At 43.9% G+C, this 26634-nt stretch overlaps 1 protein-coding gene across 1 annotated transcript in view; it reads right to left on the bottom strand.

The window, feature by feature from the left end:
- Positions 1-25930, bottom strand: part of LOC126183988 (calcium/calmodulin-dependent protein kinase type 1-like) — a 376556-nt gene extending 350626 nt beyond the window's left edge. Inside the window, exon 1 of the mRNA XM_049926340.1 lies at positions 25638-25930. Within this exon, the coding sequence (XP_049782297.1) occupies positions 25638-25741 (104 nt within the window). The 5' untranslated portion in view covers positions 25742-25930. The remainder of the gene's footprint in view (positions 1-25637) is intronic.
- Between the last annotated feature and the right edge of the window lie 704 nt (positions 25931-26634).

The following is a 26634-nucleotide window of genomic DNA, read 5'->3' as shown; positions in this document are numbered from 1 at the left end:
GATCAATCGAGAAAACAGGAAGAAGTTGTGTGGAACTATGAAAAAAATGATCAAAATATACAAACTGAGTAGTCCATGAGCAAGATAAGTAACATCTAGGATGACCTGAGCTCAGGAGCGCCGTGGTCCCGTGGGTAGCGCGAGTAGCTGCGGAGCGAGAGGTCCTTGGTTCAAGTCTTCCCTCCAGTGAACAACTTAATTTTTTATTTTCAGACAATTATCTTAGTTCAGGCACTCACACATAATCAACTTCGCTCTCCAAAATTCCAGGACATGTTCAGATTTGCTTGGACATAAACAGGATTTCACGGTCTACGCACGGAAAAATTTGAAAACGTTAAAAACATATGTTTTGACAGAGCACAGGGAAAACTGTGCGACTGTGAGACTGTTGCATTCATTTGTTGCAGTTTATGTGACAAACTCTTATGTTTTCATCACTTTTTTGGGAGTAATTATCACATCCACAAGAAAACCTAAATCGGGCAAGGTAGAAGAATCTTTTTTCCCATTCGCCAAGCGTACAAGTTAGGTGGGTCGACAACATATTCCTGTCATGTGACGCACATGCCGCCACCAGTGTCGTATAGAATATATCAGACGTGTTTTCCCGTGGAGGAATCGGTTGACCTATGACCTTGCGATCAAATGTTTTCGGTTCCCATTGGAGAGGCACGTCCTTTCGTCTACTAATCGCACGGTTTTGCGGGACAGTCGCAAAACACAGACACTACACTTATTACAGTGAACAGAGACGTCAATGAACGAACGGACAGATCATAACTTTGCGAAAATAAAGTACGTAAAAATTTTCACTCGAGGGAAGACTTGACCCAAGGTCCTCTGACTTCGCAGCTGCTCACTCTAACCACGAGACCACGGCGCTCCTGCGCCTCCAGGCTCCTTGATGTTGCCTATCTAACAAATGGACTACTCAGTTTGTATATTTTGCTTATTTTTTTCATAGTTCCACACTTCTTCCTGTTTTATCAATTGATCTGTGTTCAGTTTTTCAAGGCCTATCCACTGTGCCAACTTATAACTAAATCCGACGGGGGGGGGGGGGGGGGGGGGTGCGATGGGGAGGTTCCCTTGTAAGAAGAGTGTTCCTGGAGCCACTCTGTAGCAATTTTGCAAGTGTAGAGTGTCGCATTGTCCAGCTGGAATTGAAAAAGTCCGTCGGAATGCACAATAGACATGAACGGATGCAGGTGATCAGATAGGATGCTTACGTACGTGTCACCTGTCAGAGTCGTATATAGACGTATTAGATATCTCACACCACTCCAACTGAACACGCCCCACACCATTACAGAGCCTCTACTATCTTGAATGCAGGAGGTTGTCTTCATACACGTACACTTCCATCCGCTCGATACAATGTGAAACGAGATCGTCCGCACAGGCAAAGTGTTTCCAATGATCAACAGTCCAATGTCACTGTTGACGGGCCCAGGTGAGGTGTAAAGTTTTGTGACGTACAGTCATCAAGGGTACACGAGTGGGCCTTCGGCTCCGAAAGCTCATATCGATGATGTTTCGTTGAATGGTTCTCACGCTAACACTTCTTGATGGCCCAGCATTGACATTTGCAGCAATTTGCGGAAGGGTTGCACTTCTGTCACGTTGAACGATTCTCTTCGGTCGTCCTTGGTCCCATTCTTGCACTATCTTGTTCCGGCCGCAGCGATGTCGGAGATTTGATGTTTTACCGAATTCCTGATATTCACTGTACACTCTTGAAATGATCATACGGGAAAATCCCCACTTCACCGCAAGCGCGGAGATGCTGTCCCACATCGCTCGTGCGCCGACTGTAACACCACGTTCGTCCAATCATATCCCCGACATTTTCGTCAAGCGATGTGTAACAATGGAAGCAGTAGTACCCATCGCTATTGTGACAATGCCCAACATATCAGAACTATCATCACCCTTTCCTTCTCGGCTAGTTAAACAAACTCGATTGGCCAGCCGTATCAGTTCGTCGAAACGGCGCGACGTTTTGATAAGTGGCATTCCGATCATCTTCGGCAGAACACGCTCGGCTTGATACCCGAGAACTTCGTACTAGACCAAAGATAATTGACGTGCTATCAACTCATAGCTTTTGAGTAATTTATCCTCGGTATGTTGTGCTTCTATTTTTCTACATCTAAATTTTCATTAATGTGTCAGATGCTCACGTTGTTTCATGCAATAATTGTGTGTATGTGCAATGTGTGTATGTGCCTCAACGCAGTAGTATCCATGCATGAAGAGAACGTATGGCGTGAATAAACTAATTCTTCCGTTATGTGTCCAACGGTTTCGACTTACAAGGGGAGGGCACGACGTTCGGATCACGGATTTACTTCAAACTTTGCACACATTTATTAGTCCATTAGGACTAGGTACTAAGGAGTGCCACATAGGCGATTTCGAGAAAAACCCAAATAGTTTTGTGGTCAGTGATGTATCGGTGCGTTGCGTCTCTGTTCATATGGTAAGCGTTCAGGCTCCATAATCGGCGGAACGCTATATCGAGTCCCGCTGATGTTATTTTTAATTTTTATTTTTTCAACACTAGTCATTATTTCATGCATTTTACATTTGAAAGGTAATATGATAAAAAGACCTGTATTTGTATGAACTTTTGTTGTATTTCAAATGTTCTTTGCCTGTTTGCTAATTTTTATTATGGCAGTAGACATTAAATTTATAATTACCGACAAGTAAACGTCTGAACGCACAAAATTTTCCTGAAAATTTATGCCTCTCGTCTTTTCTGAAATGCTTTACACCTGTAATAGGATAAGGTACAGACACTGTTTTGCACCTGGATGCTTCTATCTGCTGACATGTCTCAAGAACGAGAAACAGTCCTGGAAAGCTCAAGTGAAACATCGGTAATTACAGGTGTAAGTAACTTTATTCACTAATACGGTGAGTTACAATATGCTAGAATATACGGATAATGTACGATTAACCGTCAGATGTGCTTTCGACAATGCAAATTACACGACGATATTTTTCTTAAAAACACAGAAAACATAAAACGGCAGCTACTACATCGAATGAGTGCAATTTTCCTGTATGCACAAGTAATCTTCCGAGTTTCTAAGGAAAAGTAAAGCTCCCTGACATTTTGTAAAAATTCTTACTTCCGACAAGAATCTAACATTTTCGTATGGCAATGTACGATTGAATGTATTTTAACAGTATCTGCACGTGCAACAATTTCTTGTTCGTTGTCAAATATGAACAAGTGCGAAGGCGCTTGATAAACTTTAACTTGCCTCTAGTAATAAAATTTTTATAATATTTATTGTAAAAAAATACTAAACAGCGAAACAATGTTGGTAATTGCATGAAAGTTCGTGCAAATCGTGGTCGTGCGGTAGCGTTCTCGCTTCCCGCGCCCGGGTTCGATTCCCGGCGGGGTCAGGGATTTTCTCTGCCTCGTGATGACTGGGTGTTGTGTGATGTCCTTAGGTTAGTTAGGTTTAAGTAGTTCTACGTTCAAGGGGACTGATGACCATGGATGTTAAGTCCCATAGTGCTCAGAGCCATTTGAACCATTTTTTTTTTTCGTGCAAATACACAGTCTTAGGTTTCAAAAGTAATACGATTGAAATGGTAAGATTAGTGTTGAAAAATATGAATTAAACACGAGCGGAACTCGATCCAGAGTTGAACGCTAATAACGTGACAGCTGCCATCTCGTGGTCAGGGTCGCGAGGCACCGGTACATCACTGACGCGTAATGGTTCTCTCGCGGTTTTTTCGAAATCGCGAAAGTAGGGCGCCTTAATATTTGCTCATTATGTTGTTAATGGACTATTAGAGCTGTACGAAGTTTGTAGTAAATACGTGATCAGAACGTCGTGGCCTACCCTTGTTGCCTGTTCTAACAGAAAGGGTTCGTCTCATGGCTCTGCACGGCCAGAAATGGTACATGGCTAAAACACGAGGAGACGGTTCGTACATATAATTCTTCATTAATTTAAAAAAAAACATTAAAAACTTCTTTTAACGTAATCGTGGCGCATACTGACGATTTCATCGTAAGTTCATACACGTCTCAAAACCAACAGAGCACTTGTTCTAGATAATAAAGAAAATATTCACCAACACGATGTGGAAAGTCGATTATCACACATGTGGCACATTTTGTAGTTTTCGTCGGGAACGGAACCTGCAATTATTGGGTCTGCAGACTGGCAATAGCCCATGTAACCACTATGCCACTCGAAATATTTACCTGGTTTTTCTAGCTTTTTTTCCTTAACGTCGTGCGCTCTCAGGGCTAACAAACATTCCTACAAAACTGAAGAAGCGGAGTTGTTTTCGATTACGCGCAGGGTAATGGTTCAAATGGCTCTGAGCACTATGGGACTTAACTAGAACTTAGAAATTCTTAAACCTAACTAACCTATGGACATCACACACATCCATGCCCGAGGCAGGATTCGAACCTGCGACCGTAGCGATCGCACGGTCCAGAGTGTAGCGCCTAGAACCGCTCGGCCACCCCGGCCGGCTTAGGGTAATGCAGAGGACGACGAAGTCAACAAATCTCCAAGTGATGCCGGGTCAGAAGATTACCAACCTAACTTCAATACGGTAAGATTGCCGTCTATCAAGCGCCTGTAACAGCAGTGACACACAGATGTAACGACTGTACAGATTTACGAGAAGCTATAGGAAAATTTCGTGGTCTAAATAGTATGGCAGACGTCCACTCACCTTGCATACACTTAAAATGACTAGCATGATGAAAATAGTTGTTTCAAAATTTGAAGGTCCATTGTGCTGTAGGTTCTACAGCACGAAAGGCTAAGCGACATCTCCGAAAGGCGACGTTATTAACAATCTAAATTTACAAGAGAGGCGTTTGCAGTAGGCTGCTTTATATTCATTAACACATAATTTTTAACACTGACAGTTTGGGTCCAAACTCGACAAGCCACGTTACGATGTGTGGCGCATGGTAAATCGTGTACCACTGTCACTCCACCAACGAGTTTTTCATTCGGAAATCGTTCGTGGAAGGAACGACTGGCGGTGTGTTTCGCGGTGCGCTCTAATTTCTGACTTCTACAGTTACAATCATTTTGTGTGATATATGACTTAATATGCTGCTTGAAACTTCTGGGAATTTTCCGATATTGCAGTGTCTTGTTGTTCCGAAGTACAATGCAAGGTTCCTTCGAACATGCACGCATGATCGAAGCAAAAGGTACTGCGGCGACTACAGCCATTATGAAATACGTGAAATGTATTTGCAGTTGCGAATATGGACAACCGTCAGCTGAATAATGAAATGACGACAGTGAAAATTTGTGCCGGCCCGAAACTAGAACCCGGACTTCCCGTTTTTCGCGAGCGGTCGCTTTTTGCATCGCCTTCGGAATAAAGGCACTGCAATATCGTATTTATACGCCGACAAGGGGCAACTGGCTTTCAATTAAAATGTCTCCCCTGTACGGGAATATACATAATGAGTGTAAGAGTACATGTTGTCGAAACGTGGTTGGGTCCGTAGCGTAGCGTTTCCGCCTACCACGCAGGGGGCCCGGGTTCGATTCCCGGGATGGGACTGGGTGTTGTGTGTTCTTCATACGCCAGCACGGTAGCTCAGCGTGTAATAAAAAACTGAGTCAACGGCTCAACACTGAACTCGAATTTGTGTCATGGGACATCCGCACCGAACAAATTCAACGAATAATATCGAACAAAATGAGAAAAAAAAGGTAAGGCGGTCGGTCACAGTAAGTGGGGAAACTAGGTTCGAGTCCCGGCAGGCACAAATTTTCATTGTCATTCCATAATACAGCTGATGGTTGTCCATAGTCGCAACTGCGAATACAGTTAATGGATCTTTGAATTTTGTCACTAAGCTACTTCGTGATGTACAACGCGTGTCTTGTAATGCATACCAGAGGCGTTGAACGAACATCTCGCTTACACTCACGTTATAATTAACGAACGTCTACCAGTAGAGCAGCTCTTCCATGTCTTATCTCTCCTATTAACATTGCCTTATAATAGTTGCTGACTGAAAATATTTATCTTCACGAGCGGTCTCAGAATACAATTGGTCTTTGCACTATCTTCACGAGCGGTCTCAGAATCCGATTGGTCTTTGCACGTTGCCCCTCTCTTCAGTGACTTCAGCCCTGGCTTGTAACAGAAGATGACTGTTACATTGGTGACTCATGTTACGTGCATTCATAAAAAACGGCAGTGATAACGTTTAAAAAGCCAATTTTACGTAGCCACAAACCGTGTGCGGTATCTGTTCTGTGTAAGCGGAGAGCGGCCGCCGTCGACACTATGCTTGCGGGATCTTTGGACTCGGCTCGATGCTACGGGTTATGGCAGATCTGCGACCGTCCGGGACTGACCTCTTGATAAGGCAGCGTGTTGCCCTTGGTCTGCAGGCGCGCACGTGGTGAAGAAATCGCATGTCGTAACACTGCGCGAACTGCGACGTGGGCCATCACGAATGGCCAGACACTCACTCCTTTTCTGCTAACACTCTGAGGAGATAGCTACGACAGCATTACTGCGTTCACTCGCGCATCAGTTTCTACGTAACATTTGTTGCACTTTTTACCGATGATAATATTTTGCATAAGGACAGTTATCTTTCTTTTTTGACAATAACTGCGAGGTGTGCCTCAGCAACAACGTAGGGGCACCTATCACACACTGAAATGAAAGGACTAAAACGTATTTAAATAACTTCAACATTTCGCGGCCCTGTCAGTAACTGTGTAAATATTAATTTTAATAATTAACAGCCTCAGTTGCACCGTTTACCTAGAATTTATCTAGGTTTCAGTCGGGATAACCCAACCTTCTTCAGAATAACAGTATAGCACTAGTGGCTGCCGCATCGCGGTCACGAAGTGGGGCCGAGGCAGTTCCAGATAAGTTTTATAGTCTGACGATGATTTATGGATTTGTAGTTTTAGCTTGACGATATCCACTATGGACAAACGCTAGTTACTGTTATTCCGAAGAAGGTTGGGTTGTCCCGACTGAAACCTAGGTAAATTCTAGGTAAACGGTGCAACTGAGGCTGTTAATTATTAAAAATACTAAAAAGTATACTCAGGTCCCACGTACTCCTGACGGACGAATGTAGAGCCGCTTTGTTCGTGTAATGTTTTATAAAATAAAACAGCTCTCTTTAGTTTTGGCTGTTGCAAAGCGTCCAGTTAGAAACAACGGCTCAACAGGTAATTTTACCGTCAGTGTTATTACCTTTTCATGAACTGCATCATTTACATTGTCACGTAAATATGAAATAGCTCATGGATATTCCATGAGCTATTTCATATTTACGTGACAAACCCTAATTCTAGGGCTGTATTTTATTTTTGACACATGGATCTATGCCGACAATTGTAAAAACGGCGATGGTACATTAGTCCTTACTAATGTAAAATTGCTACCTTCTGAAGAAGACAAATTTATATTTGTCGAAACCTAGGTAAATAATTTCTTTATCCATTGCAACTGGTCGGCTGTTTATAATTTTAATACGTGAAACCGTTGCTGTTGTGCAGCAATGTTTAAAATATAGAATTAAAGCAATAATCGGGTTTCCAACACGGGACACAAAACTGCAATCGCAATGCCACGCACCGTGCCGCCGCTTCGGTTGAATTACGAAATTGCCAAATGGCATCAAGTACCTCTGAAACTTTGACCGTCGTTTTCTCCGAAAGCGGCGAGTATCTGCGGATAAGCCGAGACAAGTGTTCGCTTTTTTTGAGCGCTCTTCCACTGGGTAAAGTTTCTTGGAAGTCAAGTTATGGCAAACCCGTGTTCTCGTCGTTAGCTTACTCGGTAAAAGCTTGTGGTAAACAGTGCGACTCTCTTACTTTTTGGCACATAAAGTCAGTCCCCAACAGCTAGCGCTATCTGAATTGTTCAGTTTCTCGTCTGGTCTTCAGTTATACCAACCGTCAGCTCCTGAATTACCCTTATTTATTGGCCTGTGCCGTAGTACCTCCGCCTCTCTTGTAGACAGAGCACCAGGAACACCGTCACGAGAGCAGCGAGAACTTCTATTGGTTGTTTTAGCGTCTGACGCCTCTCCACAGCGAGGTCCTTAGGAACGGACCACTCGCTCAAGGACACAAGAAAACAGAATGAGATTCGAAGTACACCTTTCGAAGACGAAACCACGAGGCTCTGTGGCAGCAGTATGCATGATGAAATTTCCCTAATGATGAGCTACATACGAAATCCTGTACGTGGAGAATGCTTGCAGATGGCAAAGAAACAGCTATAGTCCGTACCCTTTGGATATGTTACAGGAAGAAGCTGTTTTATAAAATATTACACGAACAACGCGGCTCTACATTCGTCCGTCAGGAGTACGTGTGACCCGATTATACATGGCTATTACAAATGATTGAAGCGATTTCATAAATTCGCTGTAGCTCCATTCATTGACATATGGTCACGACACACTACAGATACGTAGAAAAACTCATAAAGTTTTGTTCGGCTGAAGCCGCACTTCAGGTTTCTGCCGCCAGAGCGCTCGAGAGCGCAGTGAGACAAAATGGCGACAGGAGCCGAGAAAGCGTATGTCGTGCTTGAAATGCACTCACATCAGTCAGTCGTAACAGTGCAACGACACTTCAGGACGAAGTTCAACAAAGATCCACCAACTGCTAACTCCATTCGGCGATGGTATGCGCAGTTTAAAGCTTCTGGATGCCTCTGTAAGGGGAAATCAACGGGTCGGCCTGCAGTGAGCGAAGAAACGGTTGAACGCTTGCGGGCTAGTTTCACGCGTAGCCCGCGGAAGTCGACGAATAAAGCAAGCAGGGAGCTAAACGTACCACAGCCGACGGTTTGGAAAATCTTACGGAAAAGGCTAAAGCAAAAGCCTTACCGTTTACAATTGCTACAAGCCCTGACACCCGATGACAAAGTCAAACGCTTTGAATGTTCGGAGCGGTTGCAACAGCTCATGGAAGAGGATGCGTTCAGTGCGAAACTTGTTTTCAGTGAGGAAGCAACATTTTTTCTTAATGGTGAAGTGAACAGACACAGTGTGCGAATCTGGGCGGTAGAGAATCCTCACACATTCGTGCAGCAAATTCGCAATTCACCAAAAGTTAACGTGTTTTGTGCAATCTCACGGTTTGAAGATTACGGCCCCATTTTCTTCTGCGAAAAAACGTTACAGGACACGTGTATCTGGACATGCTGGAAAATTGGCTCATGCCGCAACTGGAGACCGACAGCGGCGACTTCATCTTTCAACAGGATGGTGCTCCACCGCACTTCCATCATGATGTTCGGCATTTCTTAAACAGGAGATTGGAAAACCGATGGATCGGTCGTGGTGGAGATCATGATCAGCAATTCATGTCACGGTCTCCACGCTCTCCCGACTTAACCCCATGCGATTTCTTTCTGTGGGGTTATGTGAAAGATTCAGTGCTTAAACCTCCTCTACCAAGAAACGTGCCAGAACTGCGAGCTCGCATCAACGACGCTTTCGAACTCATTGATGGGGACATGCTGCGCCGAGTGTGGGAGGAACTTGATTATCGGCTTGATGTCTGCCGAATCACTAGAGGGGCACATACCGAACATTTGTGAATCACTAAAAAAACTTTTTGAGTTTTTGTATGTGTGCGCAACGCATTGTGAAAAAAATCTCAAATAATAAAGTTATTGTAGAGCTGTGAAATCGCTTCAATCATTTGTAATAACCCTGTACTTTTTAGTCCTTTCGTTTCAGTGCGCGATAGGTGCTCAGTACGTTGTTGCTGAGGCGCACCTCGCAGTTATTGTCAAAAAAGAAAGATACCTTTCCTTATGCAAAATATTATCGTCGATGAAAAGTGCAACAAATGATCTGTATAACCTGATGCCCGGGTGAACGCAGTAATGCTGTCGTAACTATCTCCTCAGAGTGTTAGCAGAAAAGGAGTCAGTGTGAGACAAAAACAGCAATCTAGAGAACAAGCGAAATCTCTTCAGTTTTCCGCTCCTCAGTGAGGAAACGCCAGAATTACCCAGGGGGAGCTGAAAGATACACCGTAACAGCTGAAATTAGTTCAGTTTAAACGGTGTTCGAAATTCATTGTTCAAACATAACAGTATTATATAACTGCGTAGGCTTCCGCGGCCAGAGTCACTCGACATAAAAGTTTTCTGGGTATGGTACCGCGTCATTAGACCCAGAAGAAAACCGCTGCAAACGTGGCCGAAACGTTGGTTTTTCTCCAGCAGCAGTAGTTTTTACATTATGACGCGGTACTATACTCAGAAAACTTATGTTGATAACTGTATTAATTTTTTAATTTAATAGTATGGCTAGGGCACCCCGTCGGGCAAACCGGTCACCGGTTGCCCGTCTTTCAATTTGACACCACTCCGGCGATCTGCAGTCGATGAGGGTGATAGGATGATGACAGCACAACACCCAGTCCCTAGGCGGAGAAAATTCCCCGACCCAGCCGGGAATCGATCCCGGGCCCAAAGGACTGACAATCCGTCACGTCGACCATTCAGCTACCGGGGGCGGACGACTGTATTAACATCTACGTACAAGAAACGCGACGGTCGATGTGGCCGAGCGGTTCTAGGCGCTTCAGTCTGGAACCACGCAACAGCTGCAGTCCCAGGTTCGAATCCTGCCTCGGGCATGGATGTGTGTGATGTCCTTAGGTTAGTTAGGTTTAAGTAGTTCTAAGTTCCAGGGGACTGATGACCTCAGATGGTTCAAATGGCTCTGAGCACTATGGGACTCAACTGCTGTGGTCATCAGTCCCCTAGAACTTAGAACTACTTAAACCGAACTAACCTAAGAACATCACACACATCCATGCCCGAGGCAGGATTCGAACCTGCGACCGTAGCAGTCCCGCGGTTCCGGACTGCGCGCCTAGAGCCACTAGACCATCGCGGCCGGCGATGACCTCAGATGTTAAGTCCCATAGTGCTCAGAGCCATTTGAACAAGAAACGCTAATCGTTGTCATTTATGTGAAACACAAAAATTCTTCATACGAAATATTTAATAGTATGTAGAAACTGTTGTTCCACAAAACTAACTACTCAATCATGAAGCAAACTGCGTAATTTTTGCAGCTGAAAAAGATCCAGTGCTCGCTATCAACAGTTGCTGATCTAGTACTACCCCTAAAACGAGATATTTAACAAAAATGGCTCAAATGGCTCTGAGCACTATCGGACTCAACTTCTGAGGTCATTAGTCCCCTAGAACTTAGAACTAGTTAAACCTAACTAACCTAAGGACATCACATACATCCATGCCCGAGGCAGGTTTCGAACCTGCGACCGTATCGGTCTCGTGGTTCCAGACTGGAGCGCCTAGAACCGCACGGCCACTTCGGCCGGCAGATATTTAACAACAAAGTTTTAAATCCTTTTGTCGCCAAGTGTAACGCCCGCACGTGAGGAAAAGCACATGCTTTATTACTGTTAGAGCTTTATCAATTAATTTATTCACTCGAAAGAAGGTTGGTCACTTTTCGATCCTGGTAACCACACGAAACTTTTGCCGCCTATGTAAACCTCCGTCCAGTATCGGAACGATATACAATCCATTTGAATATCATGGAAGACTTCGGAAGTCCAAACAAAACCCCAGAAAATGCTAAAGAATTAGAAAATATGGAACACAATCTGTGGAGCTGCGTAGGACTATATTTAGTAAAAAAACTACCATCATAACACGGCCAGTATAATGGATACAAGAGTCTCCTGTAAGAAGTATCTTTAAAAATGCTGGAAAGGCAAATAAATAAATAATAAAATATAAATAATATGAGTATATACACAGTGATGAATCGTTAACGCAACAACTTTCGCAGCGTGCGACTGGCCGGCGAAGCCGGCTGATTTGTCCGCGGCTCGGCTCACGAGAGGCCCGCAGTAAATATAGTATGATTTGCCGTATAAGTTATTTCTTACATAAAATCAACACTTAACAACGAAAGTAAATTACTCACGTATATTAAGCAAAGGACATGCTGAAACTGCCTCCCGTCATTGCTCAAGCATCTCTGATTGCTGCTTAGGAAATGGTTCAAATGGCTCTGAGCACTACGGGACTTAACATCTTAGGTCATAAGTCCCCTAGAACTTAGAACTACTTAAACCTAACTAACCTAAGGACATCACACACACCCATGCCCGAGGCAGGATTCGAACCTGCGACCGTAGCAGTCCCGCGGTTCCGGACTGCTGCTTAGGAAACTGCTCATTGAACTCTGAAGTTCCCTCTGAGAAATGGTAGCAATCTCGTGACGAATGTTAGTTTTAAGCTCATCTAAAATGCTTTGAATTAATTTCTACACTTTAACTTTTAATGCCCCTCCCCCTCGGGATAAAAATTGCTTGGTGGGGGGGAGTGATAATTGTCTTTTACCACGTCACGAATTTCCTGTAATGGTAAGTTGGCTGCATTGGGCAAAGAAAGTCGGCAAAATATTTTCCACATACCTCTCGCTGTTAATCGTTTCCTGAAAAAAGGAGATGGGGCCAGTTTTTCTCCCACCACTGATAGCGCACCACAGTCCTATTTTACGATCATGCATCAATTACGTTAGGTTCCTCAGAACTCAAATAACGGTTATTTTGTGAATTAACGTGTCCATTAAGGTGGAACCGTGATTCATCGATTCGTCTACATATATAATCTTCCAATCATCTAAGAATATCGCACTATGTCGCTCATTTCATTATTTACTTGATAAAACTGGGCTGCTTTGTAGCAACTATTTCAATAACGTGTTAGGCAACGTTTAAGAATGTATCTGAAACTAACGTGGAAGTCACTTGTGATCCGCGTCATTTGACAAAACATGTCCTTGGTTGTAAACCTTTTCTTACTAATGCCATTGTGTTTCGAGAAGACGTGAAAATGATGTTTAAATTCGTAATTCGTCTGATAAAAAGTAAACGCCACTTAACAATAAGCCCTGAACGACTATGCAACAATATACTGGCTATGTACACCTTTCTCTACACAAATTATACCACTGACAATTTGAAGATCATACACACTAAGTTTTGGGTTGTTTGTGGGAAGAGACTAAACTACGAGGTCATCGGTCTCATCGGATTATGGAAGGACGGGGAAGGAAGTCGGTAGTGCCCTTTCAAAGGAACCATCCCTGCATTTGCCTGGAGCAATTTAGGGAAATCACAGAAAACCTAGAGCAGGATGGCTGGACGTGGGATTGAACCGTCGTCCTCCCGAATGCGAGTCCAGTTTTGGATTGTAATAGAGGTAATATGTACTCTATGTCGACAAGACATTATAACTTATTTCTCAGCTGGTTTTCGGCGGTTTTTACGCTGAAGTAGTTCCGCAATTTTATTACATTTTCTTTCTCAGTTCTCATCTGAGCCACAGATATGCTATGGAATGAAGCGCGACACGCGCAATTCACAAAATGCTAACTAAAGTGGAAAAAACGAAAACAAGATTTATAAATCATTCATACAAAAAACGATATAGCGAAATGCTAAGCTACCGGCCTGAACTCGTGTAATGGAAGGCAAGAGTGAACCACAAGGAAGTCTTAGGTTTGAAAAATCTAGTCTTCATTAAATTTTTCGTTTCTACTGAGCGCCCACTGAAAATTGTCCTTTTAGTATAGTGCACATTCTTCTTTGTATTAAGGAAGGGTTTTGCAACTGCAAATCACTTCAGTTAATGCAGCAGTTCCTTTCGAATGAGTCCTTATTGTAAATCACATACAGTCTGGAACCGCGCGACCGCTACGGTCGCAGGTTCGAATCCTGCCTCGGGCATGGATGTGTGTGATGTCCTTAGGTTAGTTAGGTTTAAGTAGTTCTACGTTCTAGGGGACTGATGACCATAGATGTTAAGTCCCATAGTGCTCAGAGCCATTTGCACCATTTGTTAATCACAAATCTCACGAAGTAGATGGAAATGCATGGCAAAGATTTAATTCCAGGACGCTTGAACAACAGCCTACTCTAAGTTGGAGACATACATCGCAAATCGTTGCGATTATTCTTTTCTGGAAGGTCATAATATTTTATCTTTGGGACTGCGCAGTCCGGTCCCAAAACATACTTGTAATGGAGCTAACATAAGCATAGTGAATATGCTTAAGCATTCCACTTCCAATTTCTATGGAGATTATTCTTGTAGCAAAGACGGCAGTACGCCCCTTTGCACAAAATTCTGAACATCCGAAGAATCTAAGATGTTTCTGGTCAATGGTTCTTTCTTCATTTTGCGATAACGGGACATCACGTAGATTTTGGTTCTCATTTTGAAAATAAAATAAAAGTTGACACACAGTTGAGTACCTTAGTACTTATCGTTATGCTCCTACACATTATCGTTTTGATAAACTTAAGCGCTTAAAATTTTTACTATTTAAAAAAATACCCAAAAATGAACATAGTGATTTCTTTAAGTAAGCTTCTTTCGTAGTATTTCTTGATCTGCTACTGTAACTCTTTGCCGTGTTTTTTTTGCCTTTCTATTTGTTGGAGCTCGTATTTCTCACGCTTTACACTTCTGATACTAGTCTGGTTTATCAATTTCTCATTATGGCTGTTTAATGTACACCAGCGACAGCAAGATACTAACTTGTTACTCGGGATTCGCGACCCTGGCGGACCGGTTTCCTCTTTCGAAAACGTTTGGCTCTCAACCAATTTTATGTTGTCAATATTTTAAGTACTACATTTGGTATTTAAGAGTATGCAATCTGTTACTATTAGGTAACAGACTATAGCCTTCAGTTACAACAGCCTTAGCGCAGACGTGTCTACATGGTGGACGCCTGTCCAGGTGTGTTGAGTTACTATACAGCGTGTTCAAGTACGAATAGAAGTTAGTTTGATTTGTAATTTAGTTTCTCAACATTTTACCATAAGCCCTTCTGTGTGTGTGTTTTTTTTTTTTTTTTAACTAATCGTCAGATGACGGCTTGGCAATAAATCGAAACCGGTTATGGGAGAGCGGTGTCTGAAATATATGATTAAAAAATCTTAAGTATTTCAGTGTGTTTCCCAACGGTAGAATGCTTAGTATGTGTAACTTGCAAAATGCTTATGCGTCGTTTTACAAGGGAGGACACGAAGTTCGTATCAGATTTATTTCAAACTTGGTATACTTTTTATAGTCCGTTACGACGACATGATGTGCAAGTAATAAGACGCATTACTTACGCGTTTGCGAGAAAATCGCGAGAGAAGTTTTACTTGTCAATGACGTGCCGGTGCGTTGCAGCACTTCGCACGAGCTGGCGTCGGTCATGCAGTTAGCGTTCAAGCTCTGCAATCGGTGGTTCGCTGGCTAGAGCTTTTTGTGATTTATATTTTTTTGAACACAAATCATTTTATTTCGTACATATTATATTTGAAAGGTAATATGATGAGAACACACGGGTGTCTACACGAACTTTTATTTAATTTCCGCCGGACAGAGTGGCCGAGCGGTTCTAAGCTCTTCAGTATGGAACCGCGCGACAGCTACGGTCGCAGGTTCGAATCCTGCCTCGGTCCTCGATGTGTGTAATGTCCTTAGGCTAGTTAGGTTTAAGTAGTTCCAAGTTCTAGGGAAATGATGACCTCAGATGTTAAGTCCCATAGTGCTCAGAGCCATTTGAACTATTTAATTTCCAATGTTATTTGGCTGTTTACTAATTTCTATTATTACAACGAATATTATGCGTCTTTTATTTTCATACACGTGTTACACAATATCAAGCGCCTTCGAACATGTTCATATTTGAACAACAGTGAACGAGACGTTGTTTCTCGTGAAGATGCTTTTAAAATACAGTCTTACATCACCAATTTTCAGTTGCGATACATACGAAAATGTTGCGTTACGCCTGGTCTGCATCCATATTGTCGGAAAAAAGAAAATTTTCAAAATGTCAACGAGCTTTATTTTTCCCTCAGAAATTCTAAAGATTCCTTGTGTACGGGAAAACTGTTCATTCAATGTAGTATATGGCGTTGTAATTTTCTTTTCCATGTCTGTATGAAGAATATCATCCTGCAACTTACAACGTCAGAAAGACAGCCAACGCTAAATTGCTCATTATCCTCATATTCTGACATATTGTAACTCACTGTATTATCGAATAAAGTGATTTTCATCTTTATTTACTGATGTTTGGCTTGGGCTTTCCAAGCCTGTCCCTCGTCCTTTAAACCTTAACATGTAGATCGAAGCGTCCAGGGATAAAGCAGTTCTCTGCGCCTTACCAGACTGCAGGTGTATGGGATTTCGGAAATGACGACAAGCATGCGCTTTCAGGGAAACCTTATGCGTCTGGTCGTTTACTTGTCGCTAGTTATAAACATAATACTTATTGTGATGATAAAAATAAGGAAATACTCAAATAACTTTGGAAATTCGATGAAAATTCGTGCAAATACGCGTAACTTTTCGTCATATTACCTTTCGAAAGTGGTATGTGGGGAGTAATATGACTAGTGTTGAAATTTAACAAATTAAAAAAAGCATGAGCGGGACTCGATACAACGATCCACCGATTACGAAGCTAGAACGTTAACCACAATACGGCGACCATCTCGAGCTTCGAGCCACGACACCTGTACGCCAGTGAATCGTATATTTCTGTTGCAGTTTTCTCTAAACCGCAAACGTAGTACGCCTTACTATTTGCACATTATGTTGTCGTAATGGACTATTAAAAGTGTAAAAAGTTTGAACTAAACTCGCGATCCGAACGTCGTGGCCTCCCCTAGTCAGAACAGCACTTGCAACCTTCAGGATGACAGTTATTGAACTATATGAAATTAAATCGTCGTGACTTCTTAACGGTTTGCGTTAGGACGTTCGAACTGCGTAGTTGGCCACGGGGCATGATGGAAATTAATATGTTGTGTGCGGTTTGGTTTAGCAACGAAGCCTGTTGTGACTTGGCAAGACAGCCAAGTCACTATGCGAGGATGCCGAAAGGCACGCGTTAAGCTCACGCAGACTGGCGTGAGGTCTGGAACATTACAATGTTATTAATATAGCAAATAAAGTACGTAGTTGAAGTAATACTTAAATTTAATCCATAATTGGTATACATCGCTCTTGACGGTACCGGTTTTAATATCCAATATAAACTGGTAATGGCGCCTTGCTAGGTCGTAGCAAATGACGTAGCTGAAGGCTATGTTAACTATCGTCTCGGCAAATGAGAGCGTATTGGTCAGTGTAGCTTCGCTAGCAAAGTCGGCTGTACAACTGGGGCGAGTGCTAGGAAGTGTCTCTAGACCTGCCGTGTGGCGGCGCTCGGTCTGCAATCACTGACAGTGGCGACACGCGGGTCCGACGTATACTAACGGACCGCGGCCGATTTAAAGGCTACCACCTAGCAAGTGTGGTGTCTGGCGGTGACACCACAAAGCCCACTTTAATTTCGATGGGTTCGTCAATAAGCAAAACTGACGCATTTGGGGGACTGCGAATCCGCTTTTCGCGATGGTGAAGTCTCTTCACCCTCAACGGGTGACTGTGTGGTGTGCAATGTCCAGTCAGTCACGGAATAATCGGTGCGATATTCCTCGATGGCACGGTGACTACCGAACGGTACGTGAAGGGTCTGGAAGTGATTTCATTCCCACTTCATCGGGTCATGCACAATTTCGCTATTCGTCTGCGCCACATCATCGCTATGATGGCAGTCATATCGATCATGTCACTACTTAAATCCGGATATCTGTAGTGACGTTTAAATGTTGAATAAAGTGTGTGCACGCCGTAGTTTGTAACTAGTTTACGTTTCTGTTTTCATATATCTCAATTTTCATCCCGTACGTCCTCAATTCTTTTTTGAACGTATTCAAATTTCAGTCTTCCCCTATAGATTTTCGCCTCTAGTACTATGGAGGTTATTCCCTGATGCCGTAGCGCAAGTCGTATTATCCTTTCCTTGGAACTTGTCAGTGTTCTCCATGTATTCCTTCTTTCGCCGATTCTGTCGAAAACCTCATTCCTTATCACACCACCTGATTTTCGATATCCTTCTGTAGCTCCACATCTCAAACGTTTAGATTCTCTTCTTCTCCATAAGCTACGCGCTGATTTTACGATACCCTAGTTACTATATCATTGGTTCAAATGGTTCAAATGGCTCTGAGCACTATCGGACTTAACATCTATGGTCATCAGTCCCCTAGAACTTAGAACTACTTAAACCTAACTAACCTAAGGACATCACACAACACCCAGTCATCACGAGGCAGAGAAAATCCCTGACGACGCCGGGAATCGAAACCGGGAACCCGGGCGTGGGACGCTACCGCATACTATATCATTCACATTACATTCCAAGCCATCACTATCACACGTCTTATCTGCTAATGGAAATTTCGTGCATCATCAGCCAGATCATTGCTATGTAGGGGGTGCCACCCCAGCTGTGTAAGCCCTTTTTCTCGCACGGTACAGCCGGCCGCTGTGCCCGAGCGGCTCTAGGCGCTTCAGTCCGGAACCCCGCGACTGCTACGGTCGCAGGTTCGAATCCCGCCTCGGACATGGATGTGTGTGATGTCCTTAGGTTAGTTAGGTTTACGTAGTTTTAAGTCTAGAGAACTGATGACCTCAGATTTTAAGTCTCATAGTGAAAGAGTACGGCACGGTTCTAGTGAAATGGAAACAAAATATTACTTAAAATGACTGTCACTTTCTAATGAGATGAACTAAGTTGACATTGTGATATTCTACATGAATTACACCTTGCATATATGAACAACATTAACGCAAGGATTATTTTTTAGCCACTAGTCACGGTAACGATAGATGTACAGGGTGTCCCAGACGTACGTTACTACTTTTTCTTTCCTTCTTTGTTCACTAGGGATCGTCTCGCAAAAATATGCCATCATAGTACTATGAAAATAAATAACTGTAATACAGGGCCTACGAACGCAGAATACACAAGGATGTCTTTACGGAAATATAACAGGCGGTCGGCGGTGGCTTTGCTGAAGGAACCATCCCCGCATTTGTCTCACACGATTTAGGAAAACGACGGAAAACGCAAGTCTCGATTATAATGCCTGTTGAAAAGCACTTTGGCTAGTGATAGTTATTTAGTACCCTCCTCACATTCTCCTCTGAATTTTTAATAGCGTATGTGTGACGTATGTGCGTATAATATGCATCTACATACACTCCTGAGATTTTTGTATTACGTAACGCAGGTTTCTTCTGAATTTACCATGCAGTTTTAGTTACTTATACTAGAAGTGAGTTAAATATGGAGTGAACGTAGACCTTGGGCTGATATACTACAGATCAGTCTGTTACCCCAAATTTTAATTCGTAAAATAGTCGTTGGATTCAACAACTGAAGAGCGGAAATGTCAAACGAACTGCCATTTTTTCACAAAACGCGTTTGCAGTGCCGCTGTGTTCTCAGTGCTCTGTTGCATATATCTAGACTTGATCGAAGTACCAAATCATGGGAAAACTTTTAAAACACTCATTACTAGACGGCGACTGGTCCTTGCGCCAAACAGTGCTCCCCTCTGGTGCTCCTAATGCCATGCGTCAACGTTTCCATTTAGTTGGAGGGCAGTTTGTACGGTAAGCGGAGTGTATATAAGCTGAAGTTTATATCAATAAAATATCTTTGTAAAGGAAGAAAGCCGGCCGCAGTGGCCGAGTGGTTCTAGGCGCTTCAGTCTGGAACCGCGACACCGCTACGGTTCAAATGGCTCTGAGCACTATGGGACTTAACATCTGAGGTCATCAGTCCCCTAGAACTTAAACCTAACTAACCCAAGGACATCACACACATCCATGCCCAAAGCAGGATTTCAACCTGCGACCGTAGCAGTCGCGCGGTTCCAGACTGAAGCGCCTAGAACCGCTCGGCCACCATGGCCGGCGATACCGCTAAGGTCGCAGGTTCGAATCCTGCCTCGGGCATGCATGGGTGTGATGTCCTTAGGTTAGTTAGGTTTAAGTGGTTCTAAGTTCTAGGAAAGTGTTACGAGTGGATCAGGGAATTGTATCTATGCTTTATAAATCTAGAAAAGGCATATGACCGGGTTCCTAGAAGGAAGTTATTGTCTGTTCTACGAGATTATGAAATAGGAGGCAAACTTTTGCAAGCAATTAAAGGTCTTTACATAGATAGTCAGGCAGCAGTTAGAGTTGACGGTGAATTGAGTTCATGGTTCAGAGTAGTTTCAGGGGTAAGACAAGGCTGCAACCTGTCTCCACTGTTGTTCATATTATTTATGGATTATATGGTGAAAACAATGAACTGGCTTGGTGAGATTAAGATATGTGAACACAAAATAAGCAGTCTCGCATATGCAGATGACTTAGTTGTGATGGCAGATTCGATTGAAAGATTGTAAAGTAATATTTCAGAGCTAGATCAGATATGTAAGGACTATGGTATGAAGATTAACATCCCCAAAACGAAAGTAATGGCAGTGGGAAAGAGATATAAACGGACTGAGTGCCAAATGGGAGGAACAAAGTTAGAACAGGTGGACGGTTTCAAGTACTTAGGATGCATATTCTCACAGGATGGCAACATAGTGAAAGAACTGGAAGCGAGGTGTAGCAAAGCTAATGCAGTGAGCGCTCAGCTACGATCTACTCTCTTCTGCAAGAAGGAAGTCAGTACCAAGACTAAGTTATCTGTGCACTGTTCAATCTTTCGACCAACTTTGTTGTATGGGAGCGAAAGCTGGGTGGATTCAGGTTACCTTATCAATAAGCTTGAGGTTACGGATATGAAAGTAGCTAGGATGATTGCAGGTACTAGTAGATGGGAACAATGGCAGGAGGGTGTCCACAATGAGGAAATCAAAGAAAAACTGGGAATGGACTCTATAGATGTAGCAGTCAGGGCGAACAGGCTTAGATGGTGGGGTCATGTTACACGCATGGGAGAAGCAAGGTTAAACAAGAGACTCATGGGTTTAGCAGTAGAGGGTAGGAGGAGTCGGGGTAGACCACGGAAAAGGTACCTGGATTCGGTTAAGAATGAATTTGAAGTAATAGGCTTAACATCAGAAGAGGCATCAATGTTAGCACTGAATAGCGTATCATGGGGGAATTTTATAAGGGGGACTATGCTCCAGACTGAACGCTGAAAGGCATAATCAGTCTTAAATGATGATGATGATAAGTTCTAGGGGACTGATGACCTCAGATGTTAAGTCCCATAGTGCTCAGAGCCATTTGAACCATTTGAAAGGAAGGAAACACACTAAGACGAAATAAGATGCACAACGTTGGAATTATCCGATGGACGGAACTCTGTAGACGTGATGTACGTGTACGGACGAACAAATGACTACAGTTTCAGAAAAAAATCTGATGATTCATTCAAGAGGCAGAGCTTCACAAATTGAGAAAGCCAATAACACGTTGATCCACCTCTGGCCCTTCTACAACCAGTTATTCGACTTGGCATGGTTTGGAAGTGTTTTTGGGTGTCCTGAGGTATATCGTGTCAAATTCTGTCCAACTGGCATGTCAGATCGTCAAAATCACGAACTGGTTGGAGGGCTCTGTCTACAATGCTCCACACATTCTCAACTGTAGAGAGATACAGCGACCTTGCTGGTCAAGACAAGGTTTGGCAAGCACGAACACAGCAATAGAAACTCTCGCAGTGTGCAGGCGGGCATTATCTTGCTGAAATTTAAGCCCAGGATGGCTTGCCATGAAGGGCAGCAAAATGGGGCGTGGAATATGCGCTGTAAAGGTGTTGTGGATGACAACCAAATGCTATGGAAAGTAATTGCATCCCAGACCACCATTCCTGGTTGTCCGGCCGTACGTCAGGCGAGTCAGGATGGTACTCCACCACTGTCAGCCTGTCACTGTCTCGAGCCGCGTGTTCGTTCGTCAGTGGGCTCAGTTCGAAACGGGAATCTTCACTAAAGACAGTTCTACTCCAGTCAATGAGATTCCAGGCCAAAGACGTGCCTAGAGACGCTATCGACAGCGGTGGGATACCAACCTGAGTGTCGTCTACCATACGAGCTAGCGACCAAGAGCCATGGTCTGGGGTGCCATTTCTTTTCATAGAAGAACTCTTTGGTTGTCATCCACAGAACCCTTGCAGCACGGCGGTACGTATTCTGCGCCCCGTTTTGTTGCTCTTCATGGCAAACCATCAATCCATCCTAGGCTTCAGTTTCAGCCACCGCACACGGTGAGTTTCTACTGTTTGTCTTCGTGCCTACCAAATTCTGCCTTGGCCAGCATGGTAGCCGGATCTCTTACAAATTGGGAACATGTGAGGAATTATTGGCAGGGCCGTCTACCAGTTCGTTTATTTTGACAATCTAAAGCGCCAATTGGACACGGTTTGGCACGATATCCCTTAGGACATCCAACAACTCTGTCAATGCCAAACCCAGTAACTGCTCGCGTAAGAGCCAGATGTGGACAAACGCATTACTGACTCGCTCAATTTGCGGAGCTCTTTCTTTTGAGTAGGTCACCCAGTTTTTCTGAAACTGTAATCATTTGTCCGTACATATACCTCGCGCCCGCCCGGGTGGCAGTGCGGTCTAACACACGGCTTTCCGGGCGGGAAGGAGCGCCTGGTCCCCGGCACGAATCCGCCCGGTGGTTTTGTGTCGAGGTCCGGTGAACTGGCCAGTATGTGGATGGTTTTTAGGCGGTTTTCCATCTGCCTCGATGAATGCGGGCTGGTTCCCCTAATTCCGCCTCAGTTACACTATGTCGGCGATTGCTGCGCAAACAAGTTCTCCACGTACGCGTACAGCACCATTGTTCTATCACGCAAACATAGGGGTTACACTCGTCTGGTGTGAGACGTTCCCTGGGGGGTCCACCGGGTGCCGAACCGCACAATAACCCTGGGTTCGGTGTGGGGCGGCGGAGGGGTGAAGTGGATTGCGGTAGTCGTCGTGGGGTTGTGGACCACTGCGGCTGCGGCGGGGACGGAGCCTCTCCGTTGTTTCTAGGTCCCCGGTTAATATACAATACAATACATTTACCTCACATACATCGGTTTCCATTCCACTCTGGTAATTCCTTCCTCGTGCGCCTTTTTTTGTTTTCGAGTATAATACGGGTTTTAAAAAATAGTAAAAATGAATTGAAAAAGTGAATAGACGAAACAATGCGTGTATGGTAAATGTAATGAAAAGCCGTTTCTTCAATAGCGCTGGCAGTGCAACAGCAGGCTTTGCCAAATCTGACCGCAAGAAGTTCTGTAGGAAACAAAAGTCAATACAGCAAAAGTTTCTCTTGAATTTAATTATGCTACTCTGTTGTAAAAATGTAAAGGATATGATTTTTTTGTAGTCTATAGTTATACTAGGTAAATTATTACTGCTGTACTTCTGTAGTTGCATTATCACATAATTTAGTACTTAAGTATTAACAGCACTTTCAACAGATACTTTATTTGTAGATAAGAGTCAGTTGCATGGTATGGCACCTGGAAAGTTCTTAATAAATTATTTATTTCCTAATTTGTCTAATATTTCGCAGTAATGAGGTGAGTACCACCACTGGGTATTTTTTTGGATACAAATAAGTTATGTACAAAAATATACATTGTTTCTTGATTCTCCTGACAAACGTCAGATTTGGCAGTTACAATGTTCGACAGTTCAACTCTTCAATTGTCAAATTAGAAGCCTCCAACTTAAACTAATATCTTTGTCACGAAAACTAACATTTCGAGAGGGGACCGCGTTTCAGGCTAACCATTTCAGACGAATTCAGTGGTGAACGTTACACGGCCCGATATTCTCTGATGCTGAAGGAAACGCGACCGTGTGGAATCCGGCGAGCAGCAGACGCGAATTAGATCTGGAGCCCTAATGATCCCGCTGTAGACGGTAAGTGAGCCGGCAGAAAGGAAATTCTGCAGGAGGCGAAGGAATGCGGGGCCCGCCGGAGACGCGTCTTCGGCGTCGGCGCGACCGAGGGCGCCTCGAAACCCGCGCAAATTGATGAGGCGCCTCTGCACTCCCCCAAACCAACTTCCCTCGCCCGCCGCTGCAATACATTAGCGAAACGCCACACTTACCCAAATTGTGCTGCAACTATCTGCGCGTGCAGCGCTCGCGAACGACTACTCCAAGTTCGCAGTTACCTACGATTAGGGCACTGTTAGAACATACCGGTAATAGAAACTAAAAATGCCTCAACGACCGTCTATTTGCCCTAAATATAAACTACGGTGCCGTCGAATCATCGGCACAATCCGGAACAGTGCCAGAAAATTAATGCTGCTCTTGGTAGATCTAACAAGTGCAAAAAAAAAAAAAAAAAAAAAAAAAAAAAAAAAAAAAAAAATGGAAGTGGGCCGAAAATTTCTGAACCACGCATTAATCTACGTAACTATCTCCGTAAAGCGGATCAACACAGTTCGCTCCCAGAGAACTTCTAGCAACGGAAAACTGATTAAAAGCTCAGGTTAGTAACAGCTTTTTAAGATCTGCAATCCGAATTAGTGAGTCACGTAAATGAAAACAAAGGGGCAAGTTTAAAGAGAATAGCAATTCAGAAAATTAGGTTGACATCTCACAAAATACTACAACGACACACTGCGTGCGTTTTCGTATCAAACGTGACGTAAAGACGCAACTCCATCGAGAGGGCACCAATTTTTTTTTGTACATCTATACCGATTTGGGGGAAAAACTGATGTTTGACATTAGGCAAGACAGCCGTATTTACACAGAATAGCATGCCCTACACAGTTCTGACATTGGCTAAAAGCAGGAACTAAGGAAAGCCGCAGTTGCGAAGAACTGTCATCCAGTAATTTTGTGTCAGTAACGTTTACAAAGATTCGGACGCAACATCATAGCACAAGACGGAAGTCTCAGTTTTTGCACAGTCACGTAAGGGTTGCATAACTTATAGTCAGTTTACGACATGTGTGGAGCTTCATACGAGCGTACAAACCTTACGCAAAGAATTTATCGCTGGTATAGATGTCACGAATAACTAGTGCGGCCGTACCCGAAATTAGGGAACGAAATCGTAATGGCGCCTAGTTTGAAGTATGATAGCGATGTGCTGTCAGGTGTTACCTCATCGAAACCTAGTTTCGGTACATCGCAGTACAGTATATCGACCCCAATGCGTAGCGAAACGTACATCATAGCGAAATACATTTGTGGTCCGCTAAAAACGATCCCGTAAAGCTACAATTTGTGAAAATAATATAGTTTTAGCGGCAGAACGGATATTCATTACTTAAACTGCATCGCGCGTTATTTATATACGTGGCGAGGATGAATGACCTACTCTTGCACGCTGGCTACGACAAAATAACCGGACAGAAGAAAGAGTCTTTAGTGTGTAAGATAAAAGGTTTTCCGTACGCGAATGCTCCTGCGACAGCACAAAATGACAGATCTCCGAGCCGCGCGGTGTTTACAAACAATGTTACGGGACCCGCACAAGACACACAAAACGCTTCTTCCGTGCGCACAGCTATTCTTCTCTTATCGAGCCCCGTAGTAATTGTAATTTCACGGAACACTTTGACATTTGTGTAGAATGTTACATGCTCTAGTCACAATACGAGAAAGACGACAAGCATTACGCAGCGGGCATGGGAGCGAAGCAATGCGTGCTACCAAAAATATATGTGTACTTACGTTCCCAGCAGCTCTTTCAGGACGTACTTGTCTTCCACCGACGGCTGCTTCTCGGCTTCCTTCTTTGCTTTCTTAGCGGAATCCTTCTTCCCGAAGAGCGGCATTTTTGCCGAAGTCTCAGCAGTCGCGAGTCAGAAAGCCAAATGACAAGAGAGCGGCGAAGACGCGCGAGCCCTCAAGCGTGCAGATCTGGCCTGACAATGAACTCGACCAGCACCTAGCGGGCCGAGCGCATCGCAGAAGAGCGTAGACAGCAAGACAGCGGCCGCAAGCAGACGCTTTCGACAGCAGGCCACGTTTAACACTGTCCTATCCGCACCGCCAGCGATACCCTACCAAGCAGGCCGCCCGTGTGACGTCAATAACCTGCGCGCGCACATCGGCGCGACATCTTGTAGTGAGCGCCGACACTACTTGGTTTTTCCCGCGCAAGGGGGTTTCCGGTGCGGCACTGGAAGAGAAGTGTTCGGCATCGGGACGTTCTAACAGCACGTGTCCCAATCACGGCATGCATTGTGGACTGTCGGAAGGCGTCCCTGACAATTATCGGTGCGCTTTCCAGATACATTTCCCCTCTACGCGTACCGTGACGCGGCGGTGTTGTGTACTGGATCCTTTGTAGTTTCGGGACCGTCAGCATACTTCACAACAACAACAAGGAATTCCGTGCAATTAAAAAAGCGAACAAGTTGCAGATTACGCAGTCAAAACGGAAGATTACTTTAGATGTGTGGTCGTCAAATAAGCCCGCGGGCCGGCCGGAGTGGCCGAGCGGTTCTAGGCGCTTCAGTCCGGAACGCGCTGCTGCTACGGTCGCAGGTTCGAATCCTGCCTCGGGCGTGGATGTGTGTGATGTCCTTAGGTTAGTTAGGTTTAAGTAGTTCTAAATTCTCGGGGACTGATGACCTCAGAAGTTAAGTCCCGTAGTGCTCAGAGCCATTTGAACAATTTTTTAAACCCGCGGGCTGTATGCGGCCCGCTGTTCTCAGCATCTTTT

The sequence above is a fragment of the Schistocerca cancellata genome, chromosome 4 (assembly GCF_023864275.1).
Source record: "Schistocerca cancellata isolate TAMUIC-IGC-003103 chromosome 4, iqSchCanc2.1, whole genome shotgun sequence".
Lineage (NCBI taxonomy): Eukaryota > Metazoa > Arthropoda > Insecta > Orthoptera > Acrididae > Schistocerca > Schistocerca cancellata.
The sequence above is the reverse complement of the archived record's forward strand: the minus strand, read 5'-3'. Positions and strand labels throughout refer to the sequence as shown.